The sequence below is a fragment of the Heterodontus francisci genome, chromosome 7 (assembly GCF_036365525.1).
Source record: "Heterodontus francisci isolate sHetFra1 chromosome 7, sHetFra1.hap1, whole genome shotgun sequence".
Classification (NCBI taxonomy): Eukaryota; Metazoa; Chordata; class Chondrichthyes; order Heterodontiformes; family Heterodontidae; genus Heterodontus; species Heterodontus francisci.
The window spans coordinates 91267761-91283941 of record NC_090377.1 but is presented as its reverse complement, the minus strand read 5'-3'; the positions used below and the strand labels follow the sequence as shown (position 1 = coordinate 91283941).

General features: G+C 40.8%; 1 protein-coding gene and 1 long non-coding RNA gene across 3 annotated transcripts in view; one reads left to right on the top strand and one right to left on the bottom strand.

Moving 5' to 3' along the window:
* Positions 1-16181, bottom strand: part of LOC137372142 (inositol polyphosphate 1-phosphatase-like) — a 67154-nt gene that overhangs the window by 13145 nt on the left and 37828 nt on the right. The window contains exons 3-5 of one of the 2 annotated variants that reach the window (XM_068035638.1): positions 14744-14897; positions 11848-12048; positions 403-577 (exon numbers count right to left, since the gene is read on the bottom strand). In XM_068035638.1, the coding sequence (XP_067891739.1) occupies positions 403-577; positions 11848-12048; positions 14744-14780 (413 nt within the window). In that variant the 5' untranslated portion in view covers positions 14781-14897. The remainder of the gene's footprint in view (positions 1-402; positions 578-11847; positions 12049-14743; positions 14898-16181) is intronic. The other variant, XM_068035637.1, reaches the window with a different exon arrangement.
* Positions 8682-13599, top strand: LOC137372143 (uncharacterized). The gene is made up of 3 exons (XR_010975394.1): positions 8682-8814; positions 10853-11021; positions 11854-13599. It is a non-coding gene; the product is annotated as an uncharacterized lncRNA (long non-coding RNA).

The window sequence follows — 16181 nt, the reverse complement described above, 5'->3', positions numbered from 1 at the left end:
ACAGGCAGTCCAGAGTGGTCATGGGGATGAGAGAAACAATAGAGAGGTAAATCTGGCTGGACACAGGAATGCCCCATGTAGAGGTCAGCATGTATATAATGACGCGATATGAAGTTAATGGAAAGTAAAATGGGTGGGCAATCTGATCACATCAGTTTCCTGCTGAACCGATTAGGTTAAAATTACTCTCATATCTCTAGTCAATTTACTGAGAAACCTAAAAAAGCACATTTATTCATTCTTTCTGTCATCATTTGATAAGCAGATTTTTGGAAGCTTTTTCCTACATGTAAACTTTACTATTGTTGAAAAGCTTCTATGCTCAAAATTGGACTTTGAGGCTTGTATGCCAGTACAATACATTACACAGTTAATATAATGTAGGCTCCATTTTTTTTTTACCTGAGACTAACTGGATCACGGGTTATAAATGGCTGGTTGATGACACCCATTATGGGTAGCCCAGAACTTCTGTTATACACCCCAATCAGAATGGTTACACACTGGAGGCCTTTGGAGTAAATTCCATCTTTAGGCTTTTCATCAGCATACCCTTTAATGTACTGAAATGTTGAGTCTGAAGAGATAAGAACATTTGTGTAAAAGAAGCAAGAAACTTTATTTTCACACATATTGGAATGTATAACAGACAATGACAGTCTATTGCATTGGATACATCAGATACAGTATTAAACAATTCATGTTTTATTCTTAAAATTGGCTCTTTAGAAGTAGTATTTACACAGAATTTTCCTTCAGCAGGATGACAGGAAGTGATTGTACTTTGACTTAATGGCCTTTCCTCATTTCATGCTTTCTTATGAATTTGAATGCCCTTTAATCTTCTTCATAGAGTGGCAGGTTCATAATCATGATTTCCTACTTGGAAAATTCCTTTTTATCAGAAGGATAAGACAACAGGTGGAGGTAAGGTCCTTCCACACTAAAAGGAGGGGAAATCAAAGGTTGGTTAACTCCAGGCCCTTAAATGCAGCCTTGTACCATTGTATCACAGAGAATAATATCTATTACAAGACTGAAAGGGGTAGGGAAAGCACAAACAAAAACAGTTGAAAATAAATTGCTAAAAATATGCACATTTGATTTTTGTGATTTATCGTTCTGTTTCCCAGGGCTGGGTTTTCAATCAAGGATCAGGAATCGAAAATGGGGGCTGCTTCCAGGTCCCGAACCCACACGGCGTGCCTTAAGCGCACCCACTGGGATTTTCAAATCCTCAGCCAATTAAAGGCCAGGGAACGGGCTTGCCATCCAATCAGGGATGGCAGGTGGGATCCCAATGCGCCCCCCCCCCTGCCCCAGTGAACACTTCCAGTTCTGGGAATGGGTCAACCGGCGTTTTCAGGCCTCCCCACCCCCCATCCCTGCCTCCGTTCCCAACCTCAGGGGGCCCCGAAATTTAGCCCAGGTTTAGCCTTTTACCACTTATACCACTGGGCTAATAATATTGCATATGAAATTTTATTGTAAATTCAGCTTCACAAAGACCTAACTATGATGCTTAGAAGCATATCATTATCTTTACAGTGTCAATGATTATACAATATAATGAACATTTGTATCTCAGTGAAAGCATTCACTGGTGCAAATCTACATTTAGCTTTAAACAAAATGAACTGCAGGAAGTATAAGGCTAGATTTGCTACCTTTAGCTTTCGTAGTTGCTATCATTTAGAACATTTCGCAGTTGTGAGATATACCAGAAATACAAATAAACCTGCACAAGATGAATTGGGGAAGAAAACTTACTGTTATCAATAATTTTAAAAATAATTAAAGTAAACTTAATGATTAACTAGAACATTGAGGATCCACTAATAGCATTTACAACAATGCAGCCAGCTGAGAAAATGGTTATACCAGAAGCATGTTACTGCTTTGCTATCTGGCTCTCTTAATTTGCATACTTTGTGCCATTTAACAAATTCTCCTAGCTCACTTTCCCTATGCTACATTATCTCCATATAAACTTGATGACCTACAATCACAGCTACTCTTTGATCTTGCCATCTCCCATCACCTTTGGACACCCATTGTCTTGATCACAGATAAGGCCATCTCCAAACAATTCCTTGTAACCCTCACCACTCATATCTTCCTAACCCCTTCCAACTCCATTTCCTTTAATTTGCTCCAGAAAAAACTCTCACAAGTCACTTACAAAGGCACTTTCAAACTCTCAGCTGTTCAGCCCCCAAAACCTCTGCAGCTGTCAATCTGCTCAACCACTCCCTCACCACCACCTGTCATGCTCTTGTCTCCTGTAAAACCCTTACTCTCTCATACTCTGGTTGTTCCTGCTGGTATGGCTCCCATTTCCATTCCCTCACCTTCAAGACATGCAGACTTGACAGCGTAGCTGGTGCACAACTGGTTCAGTATTCCATCAGCACATCTGACTGGACCACATCAAATACTATCGGGCCCATACCATACTCACCTAACACTTGTCCTTCGTTGTTCAGTTCAGTGGGACTGCCCTGCCTAGGTTCCAATCTTACTTATCTGATCATATTCAGAATGTCTCCAGCAATAGCTGGAGGCCCCCAAAGATTTATCCTTGATCCCCTCTTCTATCTCAGCTACGTGCTCAGTGACATCATTCGAAGATATGGTGGCTGCTTCCACATATATGCAACAACACCCAGCTCTATCTTCCAACCATTCCACTGTCTCTGTGTTGTCAAACTGTTTGTCCAACATCCAATTCCGGATAACCACAATTCACAATTAAACACTGGGAAGACTGAAGCCATCATCTCCAGTCCCCAACCACAAATTTCATGTACTCGCCAATGATTCCATCGCCCTCTTTGGCCATTCTGTATCAGGTTGAGCGAGAGTGTTTACAATGTCAGTGACCTATCTGACTATAAGCTTCCACCTCTGTAACATTGCTCACCTCTGCCCTTGCTTCCACCCATCTGCTGCTGAAACCCTCAGTCAATCCTGTATAAAGCCAGTTTGATTTATATTTAGTTGGTAGAAGAGTTCCAAGGGGTTGGCTTATTCCTGAGTGTGCAAAGGAATCTGAAGATGATACCTTAGGCATTGCTCAGAGAAATTTAAAAAAAACACACTTTCTGAGGACATTCCAAAGCACTCCACAGCCAATGATTTATGACTGTTTTCAAGTGTAGTCAATATTGTTTTGTAAAGCAACACAAGTTATCCACAGTGAGGAAAACAGCAATGAGGTGAATGACTAGTTAATCTGTTTTGGTGGTGTTGGTTGAGTGGGACTTCAGTTTATCGTGCCAAACAAAAGATTGTACCACTGATAATGCAGCGCTCATGTTGTATTACACTGAAATGTCACCTATGTTGTATGTTCCAAAGTCTGAAATACAGTTTAAACCCATGACCCTCTGGCTCAGGGGCAAAAGGAGCTACCACTAAGTCACACTGACAGGTGTTATGATCATCTAATTCATGGTTTGTATCAAATGTTCTACACTTTTAATTGGGAATTTAATATTTTTTAATGCAACAAATGAAAACACCTAGTTTGAGAAGCTGTCAAACAAATCTAGGGTGGTTACAAATCAAAGGGTGGCCTACGTTTGTTTAGTAATGTCATAATGGTAAGTGTGCAGACCCTAAACAATGGGAACCTCTTTGAACTTCTTGATGGAGACGGCGTGACTGCAGGTGCCTCAATCAGGGATTTAAATTATGCATATGATTTCCCAGAACAAAGAGAAGATTTGGATTTGGAAATAATTTGTTTAAAGTGCTATCTGGGACATCCTACGTGTACCACATTGCTATGGAGATAGATGATGTAGCGGGGTGCCTATTAGTGTTTTGATCTGTGTGCTTGCTGACAGACAAGCAGTTGGCTTTTGGAAAGCAGTTGGCTTTGGTAGCACCTAGGCTCAGGAGCAAAGAGGCGATCGGAAACCAGGGGTGTTTCCATTTGGGTCTTGGAAGAGAACGGGAGGATTGCCTAGTGGATGCTAGCGGGAGAATTTCCAGGAGATCTCAAACCTCGGAAGACAGTTGAGAGATTAGGGAAATCAAAGTGAATTCCTAACAGCTGTGGTACGCTTTAGATTGGCCCCAGGAAAAGCGAACAAACTACCAAGATCTTGTAAAGTACAGGGAAACTCTTGGGGTGGAAGTAAAAGTCAAATGGGGGTGTTCTGTTGACATTTAGAATTTAAAGTATTGTTTTTTATTCGTTCCTGGGATGTGGGTGTCGCTGGCTAGGCCAGTATTTATTGCCATCCCTAATTGCCCTTCAGAAGGGGGTGGTGAACTGCCTTCCTGAACTGCTGCAGTCCATGTGGGATAAGTACACCTTCATGTTTTGTTAAGATTTTAAGTTTAAAGTATAGGTGATTTCAAATTGTAATGTTAAGTTAGTAATGTTTTGCTTTGTGTAACTCTTGTACAGTAAGGTTTTTTGTGTAAAATGTGAAATCTTGTGGCGCAATTCTTTCAATAATAACTGGGAAATTGACTTTCTCTTTTTAAAAGTTAGCTGTCCCTAACGGGTCGTAACACTGGGAATGTGAAATATATCAGCTGACTGGTGGAAAAACGATGATCTGGCCCTCATGGAGGACCGCCTTGCCTGTTGATCCTGTTCTCACGTCAGGTTCTGAATCCACCTGCATTGAGTCGCTCAGGGACGTTCTCATTGCACCAGATTGCACAGAGGATTCATACGGTTGGGTGGGTGGGGGGGGGGGGGCCGGGGAGGAAGGAAGAGGGAATTGCCTTTTGTATGTGATTGTGAAGTTTCAGTGCAACATATATACCAAGATATCTAAAGCCAAATGTTGACTATGAAGAATGGTAAGGCGCCTGCATTTGGGTGAGAATATCCTGTGTGAAGGACTCGCCCTCTGCTTTATAGTAGTTGAGATGTAACTGGAGACTTCACAAATTCTCTGATGTTTTGATAGATGCAGGGTAGTGAGACGATTGGATTGGTTATGTATAGTAGTGCCATCAGCTGAGAGAGAGATTTTATGTTCAGTACCTTCTGAAGGGATTTTCTACACTTAGGGCAAAGAGAAGACGACATAAAGCAATTCCATATATGCTCCCTCAGTGGAGTGGTGACACATTCAGGAAGTGGATTAAAATACTGCACTCACATTCCACTCTGCATGCAAGATGTGAATAAAGAATTTTAATCTATTTCCTGAACATGTCACCAAGGGCTTGAGTATTTTGAGGTACATTTCCACTCCAGTTGGTTGAATGTTTTTTCTGCATTGAGGGATAGTACCAGGGCCACTGTGTTATTACACTGTACATCAAGAGCCAGTCCTGTATATAGCTCTTTGGTCTGTATGGACCAGCACCAAAATGATTACATCTAATCTGTAGACCTGAATCTTAGTCAGTATTGAGCAGTCAGCAATATAGAGGGGCAGGCTTGTTTCACAACAACAGGGTGGGATACTTAACTTTTAGAAATTCATTAATATGATTGTGGTAACCTTGAGGATATCTGAGAGTGCCTTCATGTACATCATTCTAGAAACAGAAAAAAGCAAGCTCTGAGGGGAGGGCCTTATAAAACTCAGCAGTATAGCTATCAGGCTGCAGCGTTTTTGCAGACTGGGGTTTTACCATTACCTGGAGCTGTGCGGCAGAGATTGGGGCACTGAGGTATTGTGAAGTTTCTTTGTGTGTGGCTTGGAACTTCAGAGGGATAGAGAGAGACAGAGGAGTTTGAGAAGTCTCTGTTTATCTCGGGGGGGGTGGGTCAGTGGTGAGATTATCATTGCCATCTCCTTGTGAAACACAGCCTAAAAAGACACAGTTCCTCAGACAAGTAAGCATGCTTCTCTCAATAGCTGCAAGTTGGAGGGTAACGATGGATGCAATAATTGTGGCTCTGGTACATTCTCAACTGCTGGGCATTCTTCCTTTGTTCTTTCTCTTCTTCCTCCAGGTTAACATAATTACAGAGGGATTCCCACTGGACACCATGTTGTCAGTTTAAATTACACCCATTTTATATAGGCTTGATGAAGGTGTATTACATTCTAGCTTGCAACACAGGAAATTGCATATGCCTCCATTGTAGTGGATTTAAATTTAATTATAACATGTTACGACCAGGTGTGAAAGGGGTCTAGGGTTCCCTCTCAACCTTCACCTGGTCTTACCGTATTAGGGTTTTATTTTTAAGCACACTGTGTTTTTAGCTCCCCCTTGGTGAATCCTTGTTCACCGCTTTTCAACTATAAGGCAAAGAAACCAGTATAAACAGGTTTTCTTAGGTTTAAAGAAGAAAAGTTGAAATTTATTAAACTTGAACTTAAACTCTAATTCGGTTAACGCCTATGGATACACAACACGCCCACGCTAGCATGCATACGTGATACACGCATTCAAATAGAGACAGAAAAGAGCAGAAGAAAAGTAAAGTGGAAACGTTTGAGGCAATATCTAAAGAGTTTTATTATGGTTCTTCGAGCTCACTGTAGAGTCCTTGATTGTAGGTAGACCTTGCTTTTCATTGGGGCTCAGTATTCTTGTTAAACCTTGTTCGCTGAGGGAGACTTTTCTCTCTTAGGGTTCATGTGTCTTCAGTGGATTCAGAGGCTTGTGAGAAAGAGATGGGAGCAGACAGGAGAGATCTTCTCAGTCCAGGAGCAAACAGTCTTTTCTGAGTTCAAACTCTCTGTGTCTGGTTCAAAAAACCCTGGAACAGTCAGTTAGTCATGTGACTAGCTGGTCCAACCAGTCCTGGCCCCTGTGGATTGTATCATCCCAGCAGGCCCTGGAATGCGCTTCCCCACCCCCTCACTGTCCAGTGATCAACATCCATTGTGGGTTGAATGTGTCAGGGAATGGTCCTTTGTCTACACAAGCACCGTCTGTTAGTATGCAAATGTTTTTTATAGCCACGGCTGATCTGTTCAACAAGTCATTTCCTCGCTCCAGCAACAGTTCAAAATCAATGTTCATATGACAAAACCAATGTGCCTCATTCCTGGCAGGTGGGGGCCTGCATGACAAACATTTAAATGAAGTTGTTACTTGGACATTGGTGGTATAAACCAGTGGAAATTTTAACCTTAAAGCAAGCTTATAATTATAGATTTTAAAGTAATAGAAGTCCCTATGAAAGTAAGACTGCAACTTCAATGCTGATTCTCCTTGTCTGAATGGAAACTGCAGGCACAATTTTGGGTTCTGGCACAATTCTGGGTTCTGGCACAATTCAGGGTTCTGATGAAAGATCACAGAGCTGAAATGTTAACTCTGTTTCTCCCTCCACAGATACTGCCAGACCTGCTGAGGATTTCCAGCACTTTCTGTTTTTATTTCAGATTTCCAGCATCTGCAGTATTTGCTTTTATTTTGTTTTAGGCAAAATTCTCCACTGATAGCTACACATTATCATTTCTCAACAGAAGTTACAAAACAATGTGAGAACCATTATTGCTTCAGTGTTACTGTGGTTGACAGTGAGGAAGAAAACTATAGGATGCAACGAGATATCAATCAATTGGTCAGGTGGGCAGAAAAGTGGCAAATGGAATTCAGTCCAGAGAAGTATGAGATAATACATTTGGTGAGAGCAAACAAGCCAAGGGGAAAATAAATAAATAAATGGTAATGTACTAAGAAATGTAGAGGAACAGAGGGATCTTGGAATGCATGTCCATAGATCCCTGAAGGTAGCAGGGCAGGAAAATAAGGTGGTTAAGAAGGCATATGAGATACTCTCCTTTATTAGCCTAGGCACAGAATGTAAAAGCAGTGAGGATATGCTAGAATTGTACAGAACAAGAGTTAGGCCACAACTAGAATACTGCATACAGTTCTGGTCACCTCATTACAGAAAGGATGTGATCGCACTAGAGAGGGTACAGAGGAGATTAGCAAGGATGTTGCCAGGACTGCAGAAATTTAGCTATAAGGAATAGGCTGGGGTTGTTTTCTTTAGAACAGAGGAGGCTGAGGGGAGATTTAATTGAGGTGTATAAAATTATGAGGGGCCTAGACAGAGTGGATAGGAAGGAGCTATTCCTCTTAATGGAGAGGTCAATAACCAGGGGGCATAGAATTAAAGTAATTAGCAGAAGGATTACAGGAGAGTTGAGGAGTAATTTCTTTTCACCCAGAGGGTGGTGGGGGTCTGGAATTCACTGTCTGAAAGGGTGGTAGAGGCAGAAACCTTCACCACATTTAAAAAATACTTGGCTATACACTTGAACTTACAGGACTACAGACCAAGAGCTGGAAAGTGGGATTAGGTTGGATAGCTCTTTTTCAGCTGGTGTAGACATGATGGGCCAAATAGCCTCCTTCTAATAGCCATAAATTTTCAATATTTCTGTGAAGGTACCTGGGAAACCTTTAAATAAAGCCTTATAATACAAATAACAGACATTCTGGAGTTAAGGCATTAATGTCATTTCTGGATTGTGATCATGGTTTTAAATGTTTTGAATTTTGATGCCATGAATTATGATGTCTAAATGCAGAGGTTAGATAGAAAAAAATTGCTCCTATAATATTCATTATTTTCTACATTTGCGAGAGTACTGCATTCTAAATTTGGAACTGCGTTTATCCGAAGCATGCAGTCGAGTCTATTTTCAACACAATGTTTTAAGACAATGGAACAGCTGCACCTCATGATAATCATTGCTGAGCCAGTCACATCGTCTGCACCAAATCTAATGAGCAGGAAGAGAGAAATGCTTTGAACTGCTGCAGTGGGCTGCCAAAAGCCATCATAATGTTTATCACTCAGGACATTCCAAGGCTGAATATGCCAGGAAGTACGGACTAAACTACAGTGATAAGGGCCAGGTATGGGCTGCTTCCTCACAGTAATAATGGATTTGCTTTTAAAAAATAAAATGGAGATAGAATGAACATTTGCTTCAGGTTTAGAAAATATGTAGTAAAGAAATAAAAAATTAAATTCTAGCCCCTGATTTAAACATAATTTCTACGAGTATACTTACAGTTAAATTTAGAGAAAATTCAGTAAAATTGTGGCATTATAATATGGCATACATGTGTTCTTGTATATGAATACACAAATTACAAAATAAAAAAGTAAAAATTAGCAAATGATTTGTGTGATCCGATTCCAAGGCATTCAGTTTTATTGAAAGCCTCAAGAAGATGGTGGTGAGCCACCTGTTTGAGCTGCTACAGTCCTTTGGTGCAACTGACTGGCTTGCTAGGCCATTTCAGAGGGCAGTTAAGAGTCAAGCTCATTGCTGTGGGTCTGGCGTCACATGTAGGCCCGACTTGGTCAGGACGGCAGATTTCCTTCCTTAATAGACATTAATGAACCAGATGGATGTTTACAATAATCCAGTAGTTTTATGGTCCAAATCATGGCTATTGATACTAGCTTCTTATTTCAGATTTATTTAATTAACTGAATTTATATTCCCCACCTGTCGTGGTGGGATTTAAACTCATATTGCCAGATCATTAGTCTAGGCCATTAGATTACTAGTGCAGTGACATAACCACCATGCTACAACACACAATACTTGATTTAGGCACTGTTATTATTCACAGAATGCTAACAGGAAGAGGCTTTGCAAAGTAAACATGTATCTTTAAAAATAGAACCTTTGCCCTTGATTAATAGATACTGTAATCGTTTGTCCATTGAGATCAGTATTGAAAACAACCATTGCCTATGAGGTATCTTTGATGTTCTGTTCAGTGCCGTTTCTTCGGTACCAGCATAAAACTGCTTGTGTGTTGTCAAGTTGATATAAAATTCATGTGTGAAAAGTTAGAACAACAATGACTTATATTTGTTACAACATCAGTCATTTGCTAATTGAAACAGTACCTTGCTCTTGAATAATAAATAATCCTCTGTGTGAAAAGCAGGAGAAACGTGTGTTCTTCTTTAGAACTTACAATCAGCTAATGAAATCACAGAACCACCAGCTTTGAAATAAGGGCCTGAAGATTTGACTAGACGGTGCCCATTTTTTCAGGCACTAAACAGCCTCCTAAGCCTCCATTATGGCAACAGGTAACCAGTGCCAGCTGCACTCAGGAAAGCCAGGCCTACAAGCAGCCTAACAGTGATCCTCCTGACTGCACAGTAAAAGAACGTGGTTGCTACTGATATCCCCCCCCCCCCACCCGTCAGGCTACCAATTTCACCGCCCCCCTCTGCCCACCAATTGCCCTGCCCCTGTCCACCACAACCTCCCGACTGGTTGCAGTATCCCCCACCACCATCCCCACCCCCCCACTTTCCTGAGGGTCGCTGCTAGCATTGCAGTGGCAGAATCTACAAGCATGCTTCGCTAGATGAGTTGCAAAGAGTAAGACACTTCAATGGAAATGAAAATTGGGAAAGACGTATAGCGGTTGGTTGAACAGGTATCACCCATGTTACATTATTGCCCAAGGTCAAAATTACTCCTATGTTAATTATTGGAAGTGAATGTGCTTTGAAGTTGAATTGGATGGAGGGTAAACACATCACAAGCCAGACTAGGGTGATTTATATGATCAAAAGACGTAACATAGTGCCACACTAACATGTTCTGGGGGTGGGTGGGGAGGAGTTTGTTGGTAGAACAACATGCAGTTATATAGCAAATTTAATTTTGAAAAATGTCCAAAGATGTTTCACAGAGGTGTAATCAGATAAAAATTGACACTGAAGTAAAGAATAAGATATTAGGAAGGGTAGGTGAAATAAATAGAGCACGTGAAAGGCATGTGTTTTTTTTTCAAAGTTTAGCTGATTTCCAAGTTGCAAAAATTTAAGTTGCAAAATAAAACAAAAATCAACCATAATGATAAGAGTATGAGTGATACCAAACTGGTAGTGTTTGACATTTACTTGTACTTACAGGTTCCTGTCGTGGTTAGAGAGGCGTGGGGACTGTTATTGAAGATTCTTTTGTAAACAGTTGAAAATTAAAACCAAACCTACCAGTGAAAGGGGAGGAGCTGAATCAACCACAATGTACTGCAGATTTATCAAGAAATAATTTGCAGTTAATTACTGAAAACATTCAATGGTCAGTATACAGTGTACTTTAAGTTATTATTATAGATTCCTCTTGTGTCATTTAATGCTTCAGCTTGGTGTATCTCATACTTTTATCTTTGCATTTTTTTTGTGTTTTGCAACTTGAACTTTTTGAACTTGGAAATCGGCTAAAGTTCTAAAGAACATAACATGCATTCCATTTATCTGACATAGCATTACTACAGCAACTACACTTCAAAGGTACTTCATTGGCTGTGAAGCATTTTGGGACACCCTGAGGCCACGAAAGGCACCATATAAAAGCAATTTCTTTCTTTATAATAATGTCATGATTCCAACTTGAATGGCTTTACTGGAAGAATTAAAGCTAAGCTCACTTTTTTTAGTGAGACTACATGGCTGCCCTGCCACCAGCCAGGACAATACCCACAGTTTTTGACATCTTATTATTACTTTGCAATATCATATATGTATTTTAGCAAATTGTTATCCTTCTTCTTGTGCACATGTCAACTTTGCCAATCTCAGGACAGGAGTAAACAAGGCAGGTAGCCAGGTTGCTTTCATCTTGGCTCTGCTGATGACTTGCATGTATTATGAAAGTTTCTCAGGTTAAATTTAACTATTTAATTAGCAGGGGCTTTACTACACCCCTTCGCCAATTGGAATCCTGATTTATAATCATATGTATTCTAACTAAAAATGAAATGTCACATTGTTCCTTAATATTAAATGAAAATAAACCTCATTCTAAAGCTGAATTTAAATAAATTAAATCGATTTTTTTACTTAAGGCTCTTACATTTTCTTTTCTTGCCAGTTCATCTTCATTTTTTTTGTATTTGCGGACGTACCTATAGGATCTACCCAAACTGCCATGGTATCCTGGGGAATATCTGCCTTCACCTTCTCCAATGCAGGATCCTTAACGGAGACATCAAGATGAACAATCTTGGCCAATATTTCAGCTGCTGTCATATTACCATCCAGCACTTTGCTCAGCAGCTCTGCAGTATCTCTCTCCGTTTCACAGACTTCAACTTTGATCTTCTCTCCTTTAATAGAAATAATACTACAGTTGGTATTCAGCACAGCAGGAATCTTTAGCAAATTATTTTTTTCTGTTTTGAAGTTCTATTTTAGTTGAAATGTGTTAAAGATAGAAGCCATGTGATACAGTGAAAGCAGCAGCACTGGGGCAAAGGTCCTTTCATCCTGTGTATAAAACTCCATAAAGATAAAATGGATGACAAATTAAAAATACCTTAGAAAAATCCTTAATTGGGAAAGAAGTGCTAATTGACTGAGGGTCTATCTCAACAAAAAGGAACAGCACATCAGAACTTATCAACTCACAGGATGAAAGGCAATGGTAGTCGCCCAGTGCAGAAGCAGGAATATTAATAATAAATCAAATGTGATAATAAAGGCCATCAAACACATGGCAGGAGAGCAATGTCTTTTACATCAGCTGGTGTAAATCACAGGATAGTCTTTACCTATTTGGTAAACTGTGTGTTCACTTGGCTCAGTGGTAGTACTCTTGCCTCTATGTCACATTTCATGACTTGGGCACACAATCTAAGCCAACACTGCAGTGCAGTAATGAGGCAGTGCAGTGTTGACAGCAGTACAATCTTTTGGATCAGTTGTTAAAACAAGGTTCATCTGCCGACTCAGATAGTTGTAAAAAATCCCATGCAATTTTTAAAGAAGAGCAGGGTGTTCTTCTGCTATCCTGACCAACATTAGCCACTAACACCACCAAAAAAAATAAAGTCATTTATCTAATTTGCTATTTGTGGGCACTTGCTATGCAAAACTGGCCGTCATGTTTGCCTACAAACCAATTTTCAAAAGTAATGCATAATCAAGTGTTTTGGGATGCCACCAGGCCATGTAAGGTATTGCGTAAAAGCAAGTTTTATCCTTTTTTTAAAACCAGATTATCTTTATCTTGCACATGGCCAAGTGCAAAGGTTATGACACAATGGGGTGTATTGACTAAACTGCAATGTACTTATTATCTTGAAATAAAAGCACCACACAAAAGCAAAATCTCCCACAGAAGGTTATTTAAATAATTTAAATAGCATTCACAAAGAAAAGCAGGTACACACAAGAATGCAAAAAGGGCACTGTAAATCAAAAGGCTACGATTTAACAATCCCATTGGTCTCCTTCCTCCTAATTTTTCTAAAACATACATGATCTAATAAAAAGAACATAATAATTCAGGCTATTTATATGGCATCACTGAAAGAAAGAAGAATTGCATTTATATAGCACCTTTTACAATCACAGGACGTCCCAAAGCACTTCACAGCCAATTAAGTACTTTTGAAGTGTAGTCACTGTTGTAATGTGTGAAATGCGGCAGCCAATTTCTATACAGCAAGCTCCCACAAACAGCAGCAATTATCATGATGACCAATTGGCCAGCACACCAGGGATAACTCTCCAGCTCTTTTTCAAAATAGTGCCATGGGATCTTTTACGTCCACCTGACAAGCTGTCGGGGCCTCAATTTAACATTTCATCCAAAAGACGACACCTCCGGCAGTACAGCACCCCCTCATTACCGCACTGGAGAGTCAGCCTTGATTTTTGTGCTCAAGTCCTGGAGTGGGACTTGAACCTACTCTCTGACTCAGAGGCAAGAGTGTTACCAACTGAAACGCATCTGACACTATCCATCAGTATTTCCATAATGAAAGTAGAAGTAAAATGCATCAAAAGAATACTATTGATTGCCTGTCAATTTATTCTCCACCTTGCTCTCACACTGACTCTCTCTCCTCAGCCTCCTGCAATGTTCCAATGAAGCTCAACAAAAGCTCCAGGAACAATGCCTCATCTTTCGATGAGGCACTTGGCAGCCTTCCAGACTCAACATTGAGTTCAACAATTTCAGGCCATAACCTCAGACTTCATTTTGTTTCTTTTCTCTTTGCAGGTTTTGGTTTTACTGTCTTGTTTTACTTTGTATTCGGGCAGCAGCTGTTCATCCTTCTGCCATTCACACCTCCTCTAGATACATCTTTTGTTTCCTTACTTGTCCAATTACCACTCCCTTTGACTCCTTGTCATTTAATCTCTTCCACCCTATCACAGACTTTCCCTTTTGTTCTGTTTTCCTTCTACCACCCCTTTCACTTGCTTAAATGTTTAAAACCTACAAAATTTCTAACTTTTCCCAATTGTGAAGCAAGGTCATCGACCCAAAACATTGGGCTGAATTTTTGGGGTCCCCCCGAAGGTAGGGGGGCCCCAAAAATACCGGTGCCAGGTGGCATGTCAATTTCAAGGCGCCAATCCTGGCAATGACAATAATCACCAGGGTGGGGGGAGGGCAAGACAGGAATCCCGCTCTCCTCCCAATCGAGTCCAATTAAATCAGTTAAAAAGCTTGTTTAGAGCTTGTTAAGGGGTGACTTTTAAATTTTTAAAGGGGCGGAGAAGTAACCTGCACCTTCAGAAACTGACCAGCTGAAGGCAGGTGGGTACAGAGTGGGCAGCCAGTCATGGCTGCCCCAGGGAATCACCCTGGCATTATAAGAGGATCAGCTGGGATCTTGGGAACTTGGTAAGGGGGTGCCCTTGGTGCTGCACTGGTTGTAATGAGAAGCTTATGTTGTCCGATGCAATATAAATGAGATGCATGGAGTTCAGTTGATTGAAGATCTCAAACAGGTTTATTAACAGCTAACAGGTATATATAGTGCAGAGCTATCTATTTACAGGACTTGCCTCTTGATGTTACAGTTACAGAGTGAGACTCGCACATAGTCACATGACTATGTTTTGGTGCTTAGCTCATTAGCATACCAAGATCTTAAAATAACATCACTGTTAAAGGCAATCACACAACATCCCCCTTCTTTCCAAAGATAAGTCTTGTATGCTAAAAGAAAGAAACACACAAAATTAGATAACATTAAAATTATTTACACAGGTATAGAGATTATGAACTTTAAAAGTATAGAGGATCAAAAGTCCATATATCGTCATGGTGGTTTGACAACTCTTGCTCAGGGAGTTTGTGTCTCATCTATTGCTGTTCTTTCTGAAGTATCTCCCTCTCTGCCTTCAGTTTCTGTTGCTCTGCCTTCAGCCTGCTAACATACTCAGTTGCTTTTCTCAAGATGACCACTTTTGAGGCCTTGTCATTCTTGGAAAGTTCCGGCACCTCATCTCAAAAAGCCAATAGACAAAGCTTCAACTCATTCCTACTCTGCCGCCTCTCAACATTGCATGTCCTTTGCCTCTCCTCATCCTCCATGTCCGAAGGCTTGTGGCTCAAGGTCGAGGACTTGTTGGGCGATGAGTACTTGGTCTCATGGAGATACCTGTCCATTCTGGCTCGTTGTGGTGCTGGCAGTTCTCTAGAGAGCAGAAGTGAAGGTGCGGCATAGTTGTGCTGTTGCTGGATTTCCAGACTGCACCTTTGATGCTGTAGTCTGCGAGCGGACTTGGAGATTTCCATGGATAGTTATGATGTTGAGGTCCATACACGCTGGCAGTCCTGCCACTGCTGGTCCGCTCGTGTCTACTAGGTAGAATGTTTGTGGTTTCCATGCCAACTTGCCTTATCTGTACTGCATTGTTAGTGTACCACTGCAAGGGATGGATGACCTGTTGTATGCAGATAACTTGGCAGTTGTCGGGTGTATCATTGAGTTTCAGTGACTCCGGTACATATCTTTGAGTATTCGGATTGGTAGAATATTTGTATTAGCACCAGTGTCAATCTTAACCTTTAGTGTATGTTTGCTAGCTTTCTTTGGCACATGATGTTAACGGTGGTGAACGCTTCCATTTGTTTGACTTCATCAACATAGTGTGTCAGGTTCACAATGTGGAATGCTTGTTTGTCTTCAGACTGAGACTTGCTCCTACCTGAGTCTCATCTCAGGTCTGTTTGGCTGTATCAGACTTGGTGTATCAGCTTGCGTTTATATAGGTCTCTGGCGTTTTCTTTGATGCTGTTGCCCTGTTTTCTGTTTGCTTGTGTTCTACCTTGACTTCTGGCTGTGTCTTTGGAGACAGAATTTCTGCATAGGTGGGCCCAGTGCCCTTTTGCATCACACGTCTTGAACAGGTCTCAAAATGCAGGGCAGTTTTGCCGTGAGTGGGACAGACCACACTTACCACACAGCTTGCTTGCTTTTTTCGACCTGGTTATTGC